The sequence below is a fragment of the Sander lucioperca genome, chromosome 4 (assembly GCF_008315115.2).
Source record: "Sander lucioperca isolate FBNREF2018 chromosome 4, SLUC_FBN_1.2, whole genome shotgun sequence".
NCBI classification, from domain to species: Eukaryota; Metazoa; Chordata; class Actinopteri; order Perciformes; family Percidae; genus Sander; species Sander lucioperca.
Genome location: NC_050176.1, coordinates 3,320,697 through 3,337,519, shown reverse-complemented (window position 1 = coordinate 3,337,519; position 16,823 = coordinate 3,320,697). Strand labels below are relative to the sequence as shown.

The 16,823-nt window shown below is 40.2% G+C and overlaps 1 protein-coding gene across 3 annotated transcripts in view; it reads left to right on the top strand.

Annotated features, from left to right (window-relative positions):
• LOC116039626 (multidrug and toxin extrusion protein 1-like) overlaps positions 1-14,315 on the top strand; it is a 31,478-nt gene extending 17,163 nt beyond the window's left edge. The window contains exons 1-16 of one of the 3 annotated variants that reach the window (XM_036000338.1): positions 6,028-6,394; positions 7,636-7,737; positions 7,890-7,958; positions 8,187-8,335; positions 8,987-9,029; positions 9,182-9,226; positions 9,319-9,416; positions 10,384-10,481; positions 11,206-11,387; positions 11,902-12,010; positions 12,382-12,457; positions 12,727-12,796; positions 12,892-13,024; positions 13,136-13,230; positions 13,334-13,397; positions 13,477-14,305. In XM_036000338.1, the coding sequence (XP_035856231.1) occupies positions 6,203-6,394; positions 7,636-7,737; positions 7,890-7,958; positions 8,187-8,335; positions 8,987-9,029; positions 9,182-9,226; positions 9,319-9,416; positions 10,384-10,481; positions 11,206-11,387; positions 11,902-12,010; positions 12,382-12,457; positions 12,727-12,796; positions 12,892-13,024; positions 13,136-13,230; positions 13,334-13,397; positions 13,477-13,718 (1,767 nt within the window). In that variant the 5' untranslated portion in view covers positions 6,028-6,202 and the 3' untranslated portion in view covers positions 13,719-14,305. Of the gene's footprint in view, positions 1-60; positions 379-6,027; positions 6,395-7,635; positions 7,738-7,889; positions 7,959-8,186; positions 8,336-8,986; positions 9,030-9,181; positions 9,227-9,318; positions 9,417-10,383; positions 10,482-11,205; positions 11,388-11,901; positions 12,011-12,381; positions 12,458-12,726; positions 12,797-12,891; positions 13,025-13,135; positions 13,231-13,333; positions 13,398-13,476 lie in introns of those variants that run through there. The other 2 variants (XM_031284552.2, XM_031284554.2) reach the window with 2 other exon arrangements.
• The last annotated feature ends 2,508 nt before the right edge of the window (positions 14,316-16,823 follow it).

Genomic DNA, 16,823 nt, shown 5'->3' with positions numbered 1-16,823 from the left:
CCGAAACATTCTCATGTGACAGTATGTTGTTAAAACTAAAGGTTCTCTCTAAACCTCCAGACTTGAACCAGTACCCGGTCAACACTACTGCATCTAGTGGTGAGATTGCTGAGGTGGACCACACATATCAGGAGGTGCATATTGCAGACCAGACTAAATCCACTACCACTACAGTGGGAAATGTTCTGTCAATAACACAGCTGGTTTTACGTCGTGGCCTCATATTGCTGCTCATGGTCATCATCCTCATCGCTGGAATCATCGCAGACATCTTCCTCACCAGGCTGCTGAAATAAGTCATCCAGTGATTCAAAGCTTGCTTTCAGACTGATGGCTGTCAGGATTGATAGCATCCGTCCTTAGTTAAACTAAATATAAATGTTAACACTGAATCACCTTGTAATGAAATGGTTGCTGGTGCTGTTGATCCCCCCCATCTTCGATTCCCAGGCCTCTCTAACCACAATGTTAAAGTGTTACTGAGCAAAACACTGAACCCCAAGTTGCGTCCAGGATGCTGTATTTATACTGTAGCTGTCCACTGCTCCTAATACTTACGCCGCCTTCACATTGGCACAGTAAATACGGCTGCGAAACGACTGGAAGTCATTAATTTCCTATGGAGATTCGCAGACCGCACGCGAATGTGTCCAAACCGATGCGAACAAGTGCGGTGCCGAAAAAAACGTGTCCGGATGCGTTAAAAAAGTTGAACTCGTACAACAGGCAACGGACGGTTCCTATCCGACAATCCGAGCAGAAGTTAGCGTTGCTATGATACTGATAAACAAATCTGAATTCTTAACTTTTAATAAAATGATTTCATAACAATATGTTGTCATTTATTTTGTATGAGTATGTTTTAAGTATGAGAAGTTTTTCCGTGCAGAAACAATGTATAGGATACCTGCTATGGCTAAGTTGGTTAGCAACAGACATCGAACTATTGACATTATACCGCTATATCATATTTAACCAACATCCTGGGCAACTTTTCTCCATGCAGCAGCCTTTCTGTTTATATCTCTATAGCTCTCAGATGAGAGGTCATAGAGAATTGGACATTCGGACACTGACAGAATGAGTCATTCTAGTCTCTCCGCCTACTCGTTTCCGCCGCTTTCAACGGTGTAGTATGACGTCCACTGGGGGCGCGTTGCGTATTACGGAGCTGATTTCAAGTGCCAGTGTGAAGGTGGCGTTAGGATGGGTTAAATGCAGTAATCAAATTTCACTACATTTGTACTGTGTGCATATGCTTTTTTTTTTTTTTTAAACAAGGCGATAAGCATGGAATATCTAGCCAGAGAGACTCATATATTTTTTGAAGGTTTAACCAGTCAATGTATAACAGTCTGGACAGCAATATGAAACCCAGCCTGCTATAGCACATAGAGAGGGAAAAATGCTTGATTTTAGAGAGACCATTTTGAGAGGTTTAAACACTGTGCCTTGGGGTCAAATGAAAATAAAGTGCAGACACTTGAATGTATTTGTGTAGGTAAAGCACAACAGAGGATGTACTTCCTGCAGCAGCTGAAGAAATTCAACCTGCCAAAGACAATGATGGTGCACTTTTACACAGCCATCATTGAGTCCATCCTCACATCCTCCATCACCATCATGCTGCCACTGCCAAAGACAAGGGCAGACAGCAGCGTGTCATTCGGTCTGCAGAGAAGGCGACTGGCTGCAATCTGTTGCCGCTCCAGGACCTTTATGCCACCAGGACTCTGAAGCGTGCTGGAAAGATTGTGGCTGACCCCTCCCACTCTGGCCACAAACTCTTTGAGCCACTCCCCTCTGGCAGGAGGCTGAGATCCATCAGGACCCAAACCTCACGTCACAAGGACAGTTTTTTTCCACTCCGCCACTAGCCTTACCAACAAGGCCCGGAACCCACCCTGACTATCTCCACAGTATACATACACTCCTCCTCTGGCTCTACATGCCACTGTACCTACTCTGCTGTACTCTTTTACTACTTTTTAACTTATTGTATTATTTTATTTTTATCTTTATTAATACATACTGTGTGTATATGTTTATACTTATATTGTTTATATTCTTTTTATCCTTATATTTAGAGAATGTGTGACATGCACCAACAACACCAAGACAAATTCCTTGTATGTGTAAATTCTGATTCTGATTCTGAAATAGTGGCATCACATGCCTCATAGTGGGAGGGTTGAGTTTGTTATTAAATGGCAATAGTACTCCTTATTAAGGCTTGTTATTTTAAGATCAAAACATAAGAGTTCTGATTTTTTTTTTATTCAGTTTCCTTTTAAGATAGTGTAACTTTTTGTATCATGGTAAGTTGTTGTAGTATATGCACTTTATACATGTAGGATAGATGTTGATGTTCCTAAATCAGTATGTTGTATATTACGCACATGAATTGCAATTTAGTGCTCTCTAAATGTGTTCAGCTCAGCAATACATACACCACTCTTTTATGCCTTTGTCATCTTTGGTGACAATATAAATGAGTGTTCATGACGAGGAGCCTGGAGGAGAACACCAACAGTAGAAGCCTGGTAAGAGTGGAGCAGGGTGCCATCCGCACTTAGGAAGTTCAGGTCCACCCTCAGGTCGCAATCCCACTCCAAAGTCAGAGCTACGATGCTACTGGTGTTGCGGGTTGGTCCATAGTTCTGGACCTGATAGTTCTTCAAGAGCTCCCCTGCAGGCCACACTTGTCAGTTGCAACCAACTCTTCCCACACCTTGCTCTTTAATCATCAGTCTCATGAACTCCCCCTATGTTCATGGAGCTTATTTGATAATAAATATGTATGAGAAGGTGCTCTATAAATAAATTTACCTTTGCCTTTAAAGTAATTGATCTGTTAGGGGAAATGATGTGGCTGGGGACAGAAGCATTATGTGGTCCATGAGCCTGCAGAGCTGGAGAGCGAAGAGGACTCCTCCATCGACCTGGGAAACAGTTCCTTTGGTCTTCCTGGTTAGGAACACTGGTTAGAAAGTGTCAATGCTAGGGTGTTTCGGTGGGGGCAAGAGTGACAACCATATAACCTGGAGAGCAAGCATGTGGCAGGCAAGAACAATGGGCCTCATTCACCAATATCTTCCTAAGAATTTTCTTAACTTTGTTCTTAAAGGCATACGAACTGCAGCTCGCAAGCTGTAGTTTCAATGAGTCAACCTGTAGGGGGACTGAAGCTGGAAAAGTTGCATAGTATGCCTTTAATAAACTTCCTAAGAGAAGTCTACGTCAGATTCACGACATGTTCTTAAACAACAGAATTGTTCGCACCAGTGTTTTTAGGATTGATGAATCCCACGTCTTCGTAATTGAAAGTGCGTGCCAGTTGTTCCTAATTAGCATAAGAAAACGCCCCGCAAATTCCCATATAAGGACATGACACTTCAGGTGCGTGTGCAAGAAATATTGGAGAATGTCCAAAAGATGCACAAACGGTGGTGGTCCACCAATCACCAAACGAAAAAAGAACTTCAGTAATTCTGAAATAGAAATTCTACGGCAACAGGTAAATGCCATGAAGGAGATCACTGTTTCTGGACAACGTCGCCCAATTGAAGATGTAAAAAAGAAATGGTTTGACTTAAAATCACAGACCAAAAAATCCATTGCCAAACATAAGAGACATATGCTGACCACTGGAGGGGGGCATGTAGGCCCTGAGTTATCTGAGATTGACCAGCGCATCAGGGCCATTATTGGTGAGACGGCACTCTCAGGTGTGCCATCAGCGAAGCAACTGGACACTGACCAGGGCCCTATATCAACAGCTTTATATCCTCCAAGGCCATCTCCCACCAGTGAATCAGACAGTAAGCAAGTCTTTCTGCATTTTTACAATTTTATGCCATAATTTAACTGAAAGCAACGGTGAAAAATAACGCAGGATTTAATCAGCTTAATTGCTGATGTAAATTGCAGTATTAGTGCTTCTTTGCATACTATGATTTTTTTTTTCAACAAATGATCAGAAATACATTACAGTAAAATACTATCATTGTAAACGACTGTAGAATTAAATAAAATGCAGTAACCAATTATTTGGAGCAAACTGTCATCACTCAAATGTGCGTAAGAGTGCTCTTGAGTGTGCATAGATTTTGTTCTTAGCTAAGAACAAATCCAAGATAAGAAAACATTAGTGAATGTCATAATCTTTGTAAAAAAGTGCGTAAGTGGGGTTTAAGAACACATTTCTTTGTAAGAACGGTTGGTGAATGAGGCCCAATGTCATAGCCGATACTTTGTCCAAGGGTTGAGGAGAATTTACTCAGAAATGTTGCGGTGGAACAGCCTCAGTGAGAGACTGACTCACAGAGAAAGGATTGGGTTTCTAATTTGTCATGACGTTTCCCCACCAAGTTGTGTTAATGTTATGTCCGTGTCTTAATTGTCTACACTGTTTAACACCGCAACGAGGCGCTAGCTGGCCCGCAGAGCGAAGGACAAAGAGTCACCTGAAGTGGACGACAAAGGTAGGCCTCTAATTCTCAACTCCAGTCCGGTGGTCTAGTATGAGCTTCTGCAGTTTTCAAATGCACAAGCAAAACCACGCTCTGTAAGCCCTAGACATAGTAACAAGAGTAGTAAGTTTCCCCAGGGTTGTGGTAATGTCGTAACAATGTACACAGTGCCATGGATACGTATTGCTAAACCTCTGTCTTGATTGACAGGTCAATGGTCTAAAGCATCCACTGCTTTATCATCTATTTTAAAATAAATAGGAGTTGCCCCCTGCTGGAAATTAAATAGAATGCATGTTTAAGGCATTTCCGCATTGACTTCACTTTTTAGACCAGGAAGCTTATTTTTTACAGTCTGTGGGTGTAATGGGTGGGTAAACTGACCATAAGATCTCCATAATCTGAGTTTGGGATGACCCATAATCTGAGTTTGGGATGAGCCCTGATTCCATGTTTTACAGGATGGGACGTCCAGTCTACGGGCAACAATCAGGGCCATAGCTGCCATTAATGCCACTGAGGTCATGCCTTCTAAATCTTCTGAAAATGTAGTTTTTTTCCAAAAGACAAAAAAATCTGTATTGTTTAATGTAAACACACTGTGTTGTAGCGTAGCCAGAGGGTCAAAAAAGGATAGAAAGGCAGACTTCTTCAATTCCAACGAGTGTGTATTTATTTACACTGTGCCAAATCAAGGTATAAAATGAGAAAAACTAACTTGAAACTATCAAGAGAAAACTTGAGTAAATAACTAAATCTACTCATACAAAATGAAACAACGCACGTGTTTGTGGCAGCACGGCTTCTCGTCTATATACACTTGTACTGCAAATCAATAAACAACGTTTGTGGCAGCACAGCTTCTTTTCCTTCTCCTGAGCAGCAAAATGCCACAACCTTTATAGGGCTCTCAATCTACCCTGTACTGCCCCACTATCTCCCAGAGGTGGGCCTACACAACATTTCTAACTTCCAAAGCCTTGGCACAGAACAGAATAGTGAAAATATACAAAACCCAAGAGATTTACAAAAACATAAAACAGAGAAAAAACACAAAATCCTCACATTGGAAGCTGGAACCAGATAAAAATGCATGCAGGGTCAACACCTGGACAAAGAATACTAAAACAAAGTTTGAGCAAAGACAATGTAGCCAAGAGAGGTCGACCCTATGATAATATTAAGCTGTCAATAAAAAATATAGTTATACTTTTAAGTATGAGTGATGACATTAGTATTATGAGCAAGCTATGTAGTCTAGCAATAGCAATGAAAGGACACGTTCAGAGGTTAGGGTGGTGTTAAGCTCAGTGATAATAGTAGGCCTTTCCTGCAAATACGTCTAGCCAATCAGCTTCATAAAACACAAGGGCTAGGGCTATTAATAGTAATAGTAGTCTGAGAGGCACAAACTTAGATGTGGCACACACACATGCAGGCACACACATATTGTATTACACAAGGGCTAAGGTCTATTTATTAGTAATAGTAGTCTGAGAGGCGCAAACTTGGATGTGGCACATCTGCTGAAGTCATAGTAAAACCTAAGTTAACGGAACCATGATGTGCACTTGAATGCAACATCAGATCTACCCAATTGCAGTGACGGCCGAAAACTGCTGCACGAGCTGGTTGGCAGAGGGAACTCCTGAACCACGCGAGTATCCCTTCCTCCGTAACAGACCGCTGTTAAAGGGAAAGCGGTCTGTCTGTTGAGAACACTTATAGTCATGGACGGTTCTATTAAAACACCAATTAAATATTCCGAGGGAGTGAAAGAAGATTTAAAAGAAGGTAAGGCGGATGCTTCTGTTCAAGGCGCCGGTGATAGCCGGGGCTCCTGTCTGAAGAACATGCGTTGCTTCATCCCGCCGGACTACCGGCATGAGCTGGTACAACTTTTCAAGCTAGCGGGACCGGTGGTAAGAATATTTGTTGAGTATGTGTTTTTCGTTTTTGAACAGTAACGTTAACTGCTGCTTGAGTGGTGACGTAAATGTTTGAATGTGTTCACGTTTCTCCCATTTTCTGTGCATTGTGTTTGCATTAGTAATTAGTTTATAACTTTATGAAGCATACATTTAATAAGGAATACCGTATGGGCTACATACTAAGTACATATGAAGTAAACCCAGTCTTATGTAAGATTATAATTATTATTGAAGATGGTGTAAACATTAGGGCTGTCCTCGACTAAAGAAATTCTTAGTCGACTAACACTTATATGATTTTGTCGATTAATCGATTAGTTGATGTAATCGACAGAGCTGTGCTCTTTGAGAGGTGGTTAAGACTAGAAAAGCACAATATAAATGTAGTTAATTAACCATCTGTAAAACTGACTTTCTCCACAATTAATCCTGCAAAAGCACCACTTTAAATCTTGTGTTTACCAGAAATGTGCTCATAAGTTTCTTGGAAATGAGTAATTAAGCATGAATAAGCATAAAAAAATGACTCATCAACTAAAGAAATCTTAGTCGACTAAGACCAAAACGACCGATTAGTCGACTAATCGACTAAGAGGTGGCAGCCCTAGTAAACATAGCATAACCTTAGGCTTACTCACTGGCTTTTGGTCATACTTAATTTTGTTTTAAAATGTAACGGGATGTAGGCCTATTGGAGTTGCAGTCTTATATTAGTTTGTTATAACGTTAGACCATTACATTGTATTCAGTATTCACTTCATTTGTCATTTCACTGAGTACTTGCATACCCAGAAGAAACGAAAAGTTGTTTGTCACGCTTTACTGTTTGTCACAGTGCAATAATAAAAACAGGAATAATACGTATATAGTACTAAGTTTAAAAAAATAGGTGTAAAATAGAACTAAAAACAAAAATTCTGACAGAACAATCAGTCCAGTATAGGAACCATTTTAAAGTGCAGTTTGACGGCGTCACTGTTTAATAATACATAGCAAGCCACCTCTAATCAAATGCATGCCTACATGCAACCATTGCATGGTATTTGGTTAGTTATTAGAAATACGTAATGTTATACATTTGTTATATTTATACAGTAAGGCTTATGATAACCATTAGGTCTTCACTCACTGAAAATGTCTATAATGCCTCATGTTTGTATTTATTTTGTATGAAATATCTGCCTTGTGTATTAACATGAAAATGAGGACTGATATTTGTGTTTGTACTCCAGATCATTTCCCAGTTGATGGTATTTATGATCAGTTTCGTCAGCACTGTGTTCTGTGGTCACCTGGGGAAAACTGAACTTGCAGGAGTGGCATTATCAATTTCGGTGAGGAGACTTTCTCTAATCCTATCTGGGTTTGAACTGGTATCCCAGCCTGCCAGTACTGGCATCTGATTTATCTATCAAAAGATAGATGTTATATAGATAGATGTTTATGTTTTTCTCTTAATTTTTTTTTCTTTCTTGTTTTTTTGCAGGTGGTTAATGTCACCGGTATTTCCATTGGCACTGGTTTGTCGTTAACTTGTGATACCCTCATATCTCAGGTAGTGTTCTCACCAGAGGTTGTTCTTTCACTTCCTTTATCTAACCAAGACAAACACAACTGCTACTGCTGCGTTCCCAGGTAGTCCTGGGGTCCCCTTTAAAACAACTCAACAAGGAGCTTTTGTATCATCTTAGTTTTCTTTGACCAGTCCTACCCTTGGTTATTGCTGTGATTTGGTGTTTTGCATCTCTGCTTATGTAAGTATCCGTCTACCTGTTTCATGCAGACGTATGGGAGCGGTAACTTGAAGCGTGTGGGTGTGATTCTCCAGAGGGGGGTTCTGATTCTGCTGCTGGCCTGTTTCCCCTGCTGGGCTATCCTCATAAACACTGAACCTCTCCTACTGGCTGTCAAACAGAGCCCAGAGGTTGCCAGGTCGGTCATTATTTAATCCCCCTAAACATTACCTTCAGCATCTTTCCCTTTAGAGACACTGCTGTACATGTGGTCTTATTGAGACTGACTTAACACTTATCTGTTATCCTCTGTCCTCCCGTTTTAACTGTCTATTTTCATTCAATGTTGCACTGTACAGCACCTTGTAACCATGGTTTTAAAAGGTGCTTTATAAATAAAATGTACCTACTTACTTATCAATACACAGTAAAATGTGCCAAAACTTCGGTAAGCATTCCTATGGAAGCCCAGTATTCATGTTGACTTGTCATAAGGCCCTGCAGTGTGTATCAGGATGTGCCGTTATAAATCTGCTAAGCTAAAGGTTTTTGTTCACATTAGTCACTAAAACACTGATGCATGGGAAAATAGGGTCCAAGTTGAAAAAACAAGCAAATTACCCTTTACACCTGCATAAACTTTTTTTTGCCACTTGGGGGCAGCAGAGAAAAGCTAAACACTGTCACCTTTTAGGTATAGTTATGGCAGCTGTTAGGAAATAGTTCCTTATTTACACATTCAGAAGATACAGAGCTACGGAAGTATTCATTCAGAGTTGTGTTTATGTACAGCCATGTTTTTCAACCCAACAATTAAATGCACATTTGTTTGTTGTCTTTCTGTCTCAAGTATCGCCCAGCTGTATGTGAAGATCTTCATGCCTTCTCTGCCGGTGAGTTTGGTGCATTCTGAACCCTGTGTATCAAGATAATAATACGAAACATACAGAGGTTTTCAATTTCTGCATGATCATTACTCTCAAGCTCAGATTTTCCAACACTATGCCAAAGTAACACTGATTAATTGTTCTGTTTTCATTTTCAGGCTGCCTTTATGTACCAGCTGCAAGGGAGGTATCTTCAAAACCAGGTACAGCAATGCAAACTACACCAAATGTTAAAGTTTATGGCTGAACCATAGTTATTAAAACTGATATTGATACCAGGTGCTGTTGTTTACAGGGAATTATATGGCCTCAGGTTGTGACAGGAGTGATTGCAAATATCCTCAACGCAATCATCAACTACGTCTTCCTCTACTGTCTGGATTTGGGCGTTGCGTGAGTTTTCCAGCCTTATTATTTTGTAGTAGAGCTTACTAACGTAAGAAAGCTTTTTTCCACACCTCTTTTGTCGGGCAGGTGCGTAGGATATGATCAAAAGTAGCAGATCAAAAGCTTAGAGAAGAGTCCCGCACACTGACCATTACGCGAGCAAATAATTTATTTAGAAATAAATAAATGATTGCTTGTGTAATGGTCAGTGTGCGGGACTCTTCTCTAAGTAGTAGAGCTTACTAAAAAAGTGTGATACCAGCACCGATACTAATATAGTGACTTCCATTCCAGGCCTTGAACAATACCTTTTTTGATAAGAATTTTATAAAAAATTATTTTAACAAAATTACATTAAAACATTACACATTATGGTACAAATCTTTTTTTTTCTGCTCCTTTATACCTACAGTATGTAGTCAAGCCTCTCAAATTAAAACAACACACACGCATGTGTGCTCTGTCTCTGTGTGTAACAAATTTTTTTCCCTGCATGCCTCCACGACGTGTAGACAGCCAATCAGCAGCAGTATAGGATCTTGGTAGAAGCATGCTGCATGCTTATTGGCTCACTGACGCTGATGAGATTTACTCCTTAGGTATTGACTAAGGAGGCAATTTGGTCAATGCCTAAAAAGTATTATTGTTATGTCCCTGAATTGAAGGAAGTTGTATTTCATATAATATGGTAAATATAGTACAGTGAGTGACCAAAAACATTTTTTGGTTATGTATGATTGATCAATCAATCTTTCTGTCCTAGCCTGATAATAAGACTATACCAATCCAACATAACAGATATATATGCCTTTTAAATTTAATAATTCAAAATCTATTACCATTTGTCAAATGTAGTGTTCATTACTCAATTGTTGTATTGGATGGCATTGTGCAGAGTGTTATTATGCAGTAACATCTTTTGTTTATTAATCTGAATGATCATCTGGACCCCAATTTTTTGTCTTTCTTTAAGTGGATCTGCTGCAGCCAATGCTATCTCACAGTATTTGCTGGCTATAATCTTATTCGCGTACATCTGCTGCAGGGGTCTGCACAAGGCCACATGGGGAGGTCAGTTGTTTTCTTATTGTTTTTGAGATATTTGACCACAACATGAAATTGATTAAATATATTTTATTTTCTTCTTATGGGGTTGACTGCAGTCATTGTCTTATTCTATCCAGTAATTTCATCCTCTTTCATCATTCAAGTCTCTGGTTTTTCAGAACTTCTAAATAGGTTGTCTATTGTTGAACATTCCAGTTTTTAATGTTTGACTAGGTTAGTTACACTCTATAACTGTGTAATGTTGTGTAAAGGAGAGGTTACAATGACGTAATTTGTCAGAAGGTTGTTGTATAAGACTAGCAATAATTTGCCAGTAGTGCAGTCATCCTGGCCTTTTTCTGACTTGAACAAAAAGTTTGCACATCTATTTATGTATTGAGTGAACCATTTTAACCTTGGCTCTATTAACCCTTGTGTTGTCCTTCGGGTCACCGGGACCCGGAGGACAACCCATAGGGTTATCTATATGTTTATTTGACGTTTTGTATTTGACGCGAGGGTCACTGGGAGGGGGGGACCCCGAAGCTCAACGCCAGGCCAATACAAAACGTCAAATAAATTGGATGGATCCCGGTGACCCGAAGGACAACACAAGCCCACTTTATGACATCAACATATGTCCATCCTTTTCTGTATTGTGATTTTAGCATAGCAGGAGTTTGCTCTAACATGAGATGAGAAATGAAAAGATAACCTGTAGCGTAACGTAAAGACCTCTGACCCACAGGTTGGACACTGGACTGTCTACAGGAGTGGGGGCCCTTTGTCCGGCTGGCCATCCCCAGTATGCTCATGCTTTGTCTAGAGTGGTGGATATTTGAAATAGGTGGATTCCTGGCCGGAGTGATCAGTGAGACTGAGCTGGGAGCTCATTCTATAGCTTATGAGCTGACGGCCTTAGCTTACATGGTAACTCTTCTAAATGTTTTTCCCCGCCCATCATTATGTATTAATTTTAACCGTTAACTAGAGCTGCAAAGATAAATCGATTACTTAACTATTTAAATAATCACCAACTATTTGAAACGATTAATCTGTTTGAGTAATTTTTTGAAGAAAACGTGAAAATTCTCTGATTCCAGCTTCTGAAATGTGAATATTTTCTATTTCATTCACTTCTCTATGACAGTAAACTGAATAGCTTTGTGTTGTGGACAAAACAAGACATTTGAGGACGTCATCTTGGGCTTTGAAAACCACTGATCGACATTTTTTCCCATTTCCTGGCATTTTATAGACCACACTACTAATCGATTAATCAAGAAAATAATCGACAGATTAATCAACTATAAAAATAATTGTTAGTTGCAGCCCTACTGCCAACCCTCTGTTTGTGTACTGGTCATAGCTCTAGTAAAATAATGGTTAAGCAAAAGTAGCACTAATACATTTTTGGTAATAACTGCTCTATATCCTCCCATAGTTCCCACTTGGATTTGCTGCTGCTGCCAGTGTACGGGTTGGGAATGCTCTTGGTGCAGGAAACATAGAGCAGGCCAAACTGTCTTCCAAAGTCCCCATCATTTGTGCATGTAAGACCCCATGCATACTGTACATGATGCCTGCAACGCCCTTCACTTGAGGGGTAGTAGTAGTTTAGCGGCCTTGTGTAGTCTAGACTGTTCTTAAAACCTTTGGTTTGAATGTTTATTTCAAAGACTTTTCCTATTCGGAGAGAGGAATTTAATTGAACTTTTGACCCATTACAAGAGCTATCAGAGATTCCTTGTAATCTCTCAGATTTAATCAATAGTCACACTTTATATTTAAAATCAATCATTGCAGTTATTGTACACACCAGTTTTGAGCTTCTTCTTACACTTGAACCATCCATTCATAATATTCCACTTCCTTGTGTTCACCTCTTCCCTGGTGATAATATGTCAGTTTCTCCCCATGGCAGTCATAATTGCATGTTTCATTGGAGCCAGCCTCAGCCTCGCCAGAAATGTCATTGGATACATCTTTACATCAGAACAGTAAGTAAAGTCTTTGACACAATACTCTGTAACATTTTATTTTAAGGGGGGAGTGTGCGTAAGACTGATGCCACCGTCATAACTATAACATAACATTCGCAGAGTCTGCCTTACAGTATCTGTTGCCCAGTTTGTTCCATTTCAGTTAAGCTAAACAAACCTAATCTGTTCATTGTATTTATATGTCAGCTGGAGATGTTTCCTCACTGAAGAACCTTTGCCAAAACATCTTTTAGTGTCTACCAATAATCTCTATCTGCATTTTTTAGAGACATTTTACAGAGGGTTGCTGACGTCATGATCATATTTGGCTTCATGCATCTTGCTGATGCTGTTGCGGTGAGAAACAACCTAATGGCAGTAATCAGGATTTTAGACCCAATATTGACATATACAGAATGTGATTTGACCAAATCTCTGTTTGATTTGGGCAGGCTGTGGCTGGAGGGGTTCTCAGAGGAGCAGGGAAACAGTTGATTGGTGCTCTGTGTAACCTGGTGGGATACTACCTTATTGGTTTCCCTATTGGTGTGTCCCTAATGTTTGCAGCAAACATGGGCATTGTAGGTAAGACCCGACCATTAATGTACAGTTCTGCAATTACTGCTGTATTATCTCCTGCTTGTCAAGTAGAGTTTTGGAAAGCCATTAAAACCCTTCTCTCGTCTCTGTAAAAAGGACTATGGACAGGACTTTGCATTTGTGTGTTGATGCAGTCGATTTTCTTCGTCACATTTGTGTGCAAGCTCGATTGGACGAAGGCTGCTGAAGAGGTGCGAACCTACATCCCTTGACCAATCAAAATTTGACTTTGTCTCAAGATGAGTTTAAAGTTAACACCTGATGTTAATAACTATTTATAATGTTTCTGATCAGGCTCTTGTGAGAGCAGGAGTCGAGATCAAAGAAGAAAATGAGATGGTTGAGATGAAAATTAAAGGTAAGCTCCGACGCCCTACCTGAAACATCCTCATGTGACAGTATGTTGTTAAAACTAAAGGTTCTCTCCAAACCTCCAGACTCGAATCAGAACCAGTACCCGGTCAACACTACTGCATCTAGTGGTGAGATTGCTGAGGTGGACCACACATATCAGGAGGCGCATATTGCAGACCAGACTAAATCCACTACCACTACAGTGGGAAATGTTCTGTCAATAACACAGCTGGTTTTACGTCGTGGCCTCATATTGCTGCTCATGGTCATCATCCTCATCGCTGGAATCATCGCAGACATCTTCCTCACCAGGCTGCTGAAATAAGTCATCCAATGATTCAAAGCTTTCTTTCAGACTGATGGCTGTCAGGATCGATAGCATCCGTCCTTTAAACTAAATATAAATGTTAACACTGAATCACCTTGTAATGAAATGGTTGCTGGTGCTGTTGATCCCACTGAGGATCAACCCCTGAGTCTGCAGCTTTGTTCAGTGTTTAGCCAACAACCCTTTCATATACTACTGGACAGCCACTTAATGGCAGAGAGTTGAATCAAACAAGGCAATAAGCGTTGACTTTCTAGCCAATGAGACCAAGATATTTTTTGAGAAGTTACAATGTACAACACTCTGGACAGCAATATGAAACCAAGGCTACTATGGCGCATAGACGGCGAAAATGGCTTAATGCAATTTTGCAAGAATTTCTTGAGGCATGTTTGATTCGCCATAACAAGTACTAAGAGTAAGGTGCTGTATTCTGTATAATAGTGAATTTAAATAATTTACTATAATGTTTAAAGATATATCTGAGGGTATTTTTGTTGGTTTTCTTGCCTGTACTAAAATGAACATGTTCTTATTTATCTTTTTTTTTTTTTAACATGTTCAAAATAAACTAGACTATTAGTGGAACATGCCAAGTTAAAGCGTAACTCTCGCCAAAATGCATCCTAGGGTCTTTTTGTGAATGTACCCGAGTCAAACTTTACTTTAAAAGCATATTTAGGACGGAAGCGTCACTTTTAAGATTTACCGTATCTTCGGTCAAATGGCCTTTGGCCTATGGGAGTGCTAGGGGCACTTTTATGCTAGCCTCAAAATAGTTATTTTTAAAACACTAAGAAGGCTCGACACAACATGAAACTTTACTCGAAGTATCACCAGGGGCTCTACACATGAACTTGAGCATTGAGAACATTGTTTGTGTACACTGAGTTTACTAAAAAGAAAGGTTTTGAGCAACTCACGTTAGCAGTTGTTGTTTACGCTATCCGCCATTTTCCCAGTCAAAAATAGGCGATCTATGAATGCGAATGAACGGACTCCATAGGAGGAAATGTCATTCTTACATGAGGCTCCTTTTACCTCCTACAAGGTCAATATTGTTTTTCACTAACGACAAAACAACAAATTATCCGTGCATTTATAATTTTAAGCTTTAGGAGCTTTCCATCTTTACTCTCCTCCCTCGACTATTTTTGACTGGCTCGATAGATGGCGGCCGGAAGAACAACAGCTACAGTGAGTTGTTAAAACCTTTCTTTTTAGTAAACTCTGTGTACACAAACAATGTTCTCAATGCTGGAGTTCATGTGTAGAGACCCTGGTGATACACGGAGCAAAGTTTCATGTTGTGTCGAGCCTTCTTAGTGTTTTAAAAATAGCTATTTTGAGGCTAGCATAAAAGTGCCCCTAGCACTCCCATTCAAAAAGCCATTTGACCAAAAAACGAAGATACATTAAATCTTAAAAGTGACGCTTACGTCCTAAATATGCTTTTAAACGAAAGTTTGACTCGGGTACATTCACAAAAAGACCCTAGGTTGCATTTTGGCGAGAGTTACGCTTTAAGTAGCTCAGGTAGAGTTAAAGAAGAAAAGGTTTGGAAGATGTTCTGATTTAAGAGAAAACCTTTTGAGAAGTTGACACACTGTGCCTTGGGTTCAAGTGAAAATAAAGTGAAGACACTTGAATGTATTTGTGTATAGGTGCTCAGGTGGCATCACATGCCCCACAGTGAAAAGACTGAGTCTGTGTGTATAACATATGGCAATAGTACTTCTTATTTCGTCATTAAAAGCTTAAAACACAAGAATTCTGAACACCACAAATCAAACCCATGTGCTTTTGCAATTTTGCCATAGGTCACACAGGGGAACAAAGCCACAGAGAAGGTGTAACCATAGACTGTAAAAATAAAATAATAGCCATGACAACACTCATTGATTTGTGGACTGCAGTTTTAAAGACATGAGTTTGCCATCTTGTTTTTTTGAAACCGGAGGTGACGATTTTTGGATGAAAGAGTGAAGCTAGGGAGGTTGACACGGCCGAGCCATTGTTGTTAATGGTTGCAGTAGCGCTGCGCTAAACTAAACACTACAGAGGGAAAGTTGCCGATTTTCAAACCTTCTGTAGCAATTTACCGACGCAGATCTCCTGGTACCGGCGCCATTCATCTGCATGTATGGCAGTACACAGAACATTTGGAAACGTTCCCTTAAGTTACCAGCTAATGCTAGCTGTAGCTAGCTAGCTTGGTTAGCGGAACTCTGAATAAGAAAACAATTAGGCAAACAAAATGTTCCAAATAACTTTGATAAAGTGGAAACACATTGAGGGTCAAAGTTTTAGACGAAAGCAGACAACACCTAAAAGCAAAGTTACAACTATTTAAATCTACACAGTGCCATGGATACGCATTGCTAAGCCTCTGTACTGATTGACAGGTCAGCGTGTAGCCACGCCCTAAAGTATGCCCTGCTTTATTGTCAAAAAAAAGGGAGTCGCCCCCTGTTGGAAATTAGATAGAATGCAGGTTGAAGGTAGACTGGGTAAACCCAGCACGATCTGCCGGCAATTTGATTTCGCCCTGCAGCTCAGGCTGGAAACCTGTACATTTTTCTATCCTGCTTCCGTTACAAATCTGCGGGGACTAGGATGACCAGACGTCCCGATTTGACTGGGACAGTCCTGATTCTGAGTTGCGTGTCCCGAGTCCCAACAAAAGCCTGTCGGGACGCTAAAAGGTCCCGGTTTTCACCAACCAATATGAAATTGTCCCGGTTGTCAGCGATTACATAGCCGACGTGGTCTTATTATAGCCCAATCATTAACTAAACCCATGTAGAAAGAAGCGTCCAGCGTATGATTTTAACAATGTATGTGTGTGCGTCAGTCAATCGTAGCGGTCTGCATAATATGTGCAGCCAGCGTTACAATGTATATTTGTAAACGTTGTTGCAATGCCTTTTCTTATCTGTCTCGTTTTAACAAGTCCCTCCAGGTCCGTTGGAAAGTCAGCGGACGAGCGCTGGGAAATGGGAAATGTTCAAAAGCAGGGAGATTCCGTTCAAAAATGTAGGTCTCCTTTGTCAGTTTGCCATGTGTCTACCGGGCACAAAGCGGATCTTTTCGCTCATGAAC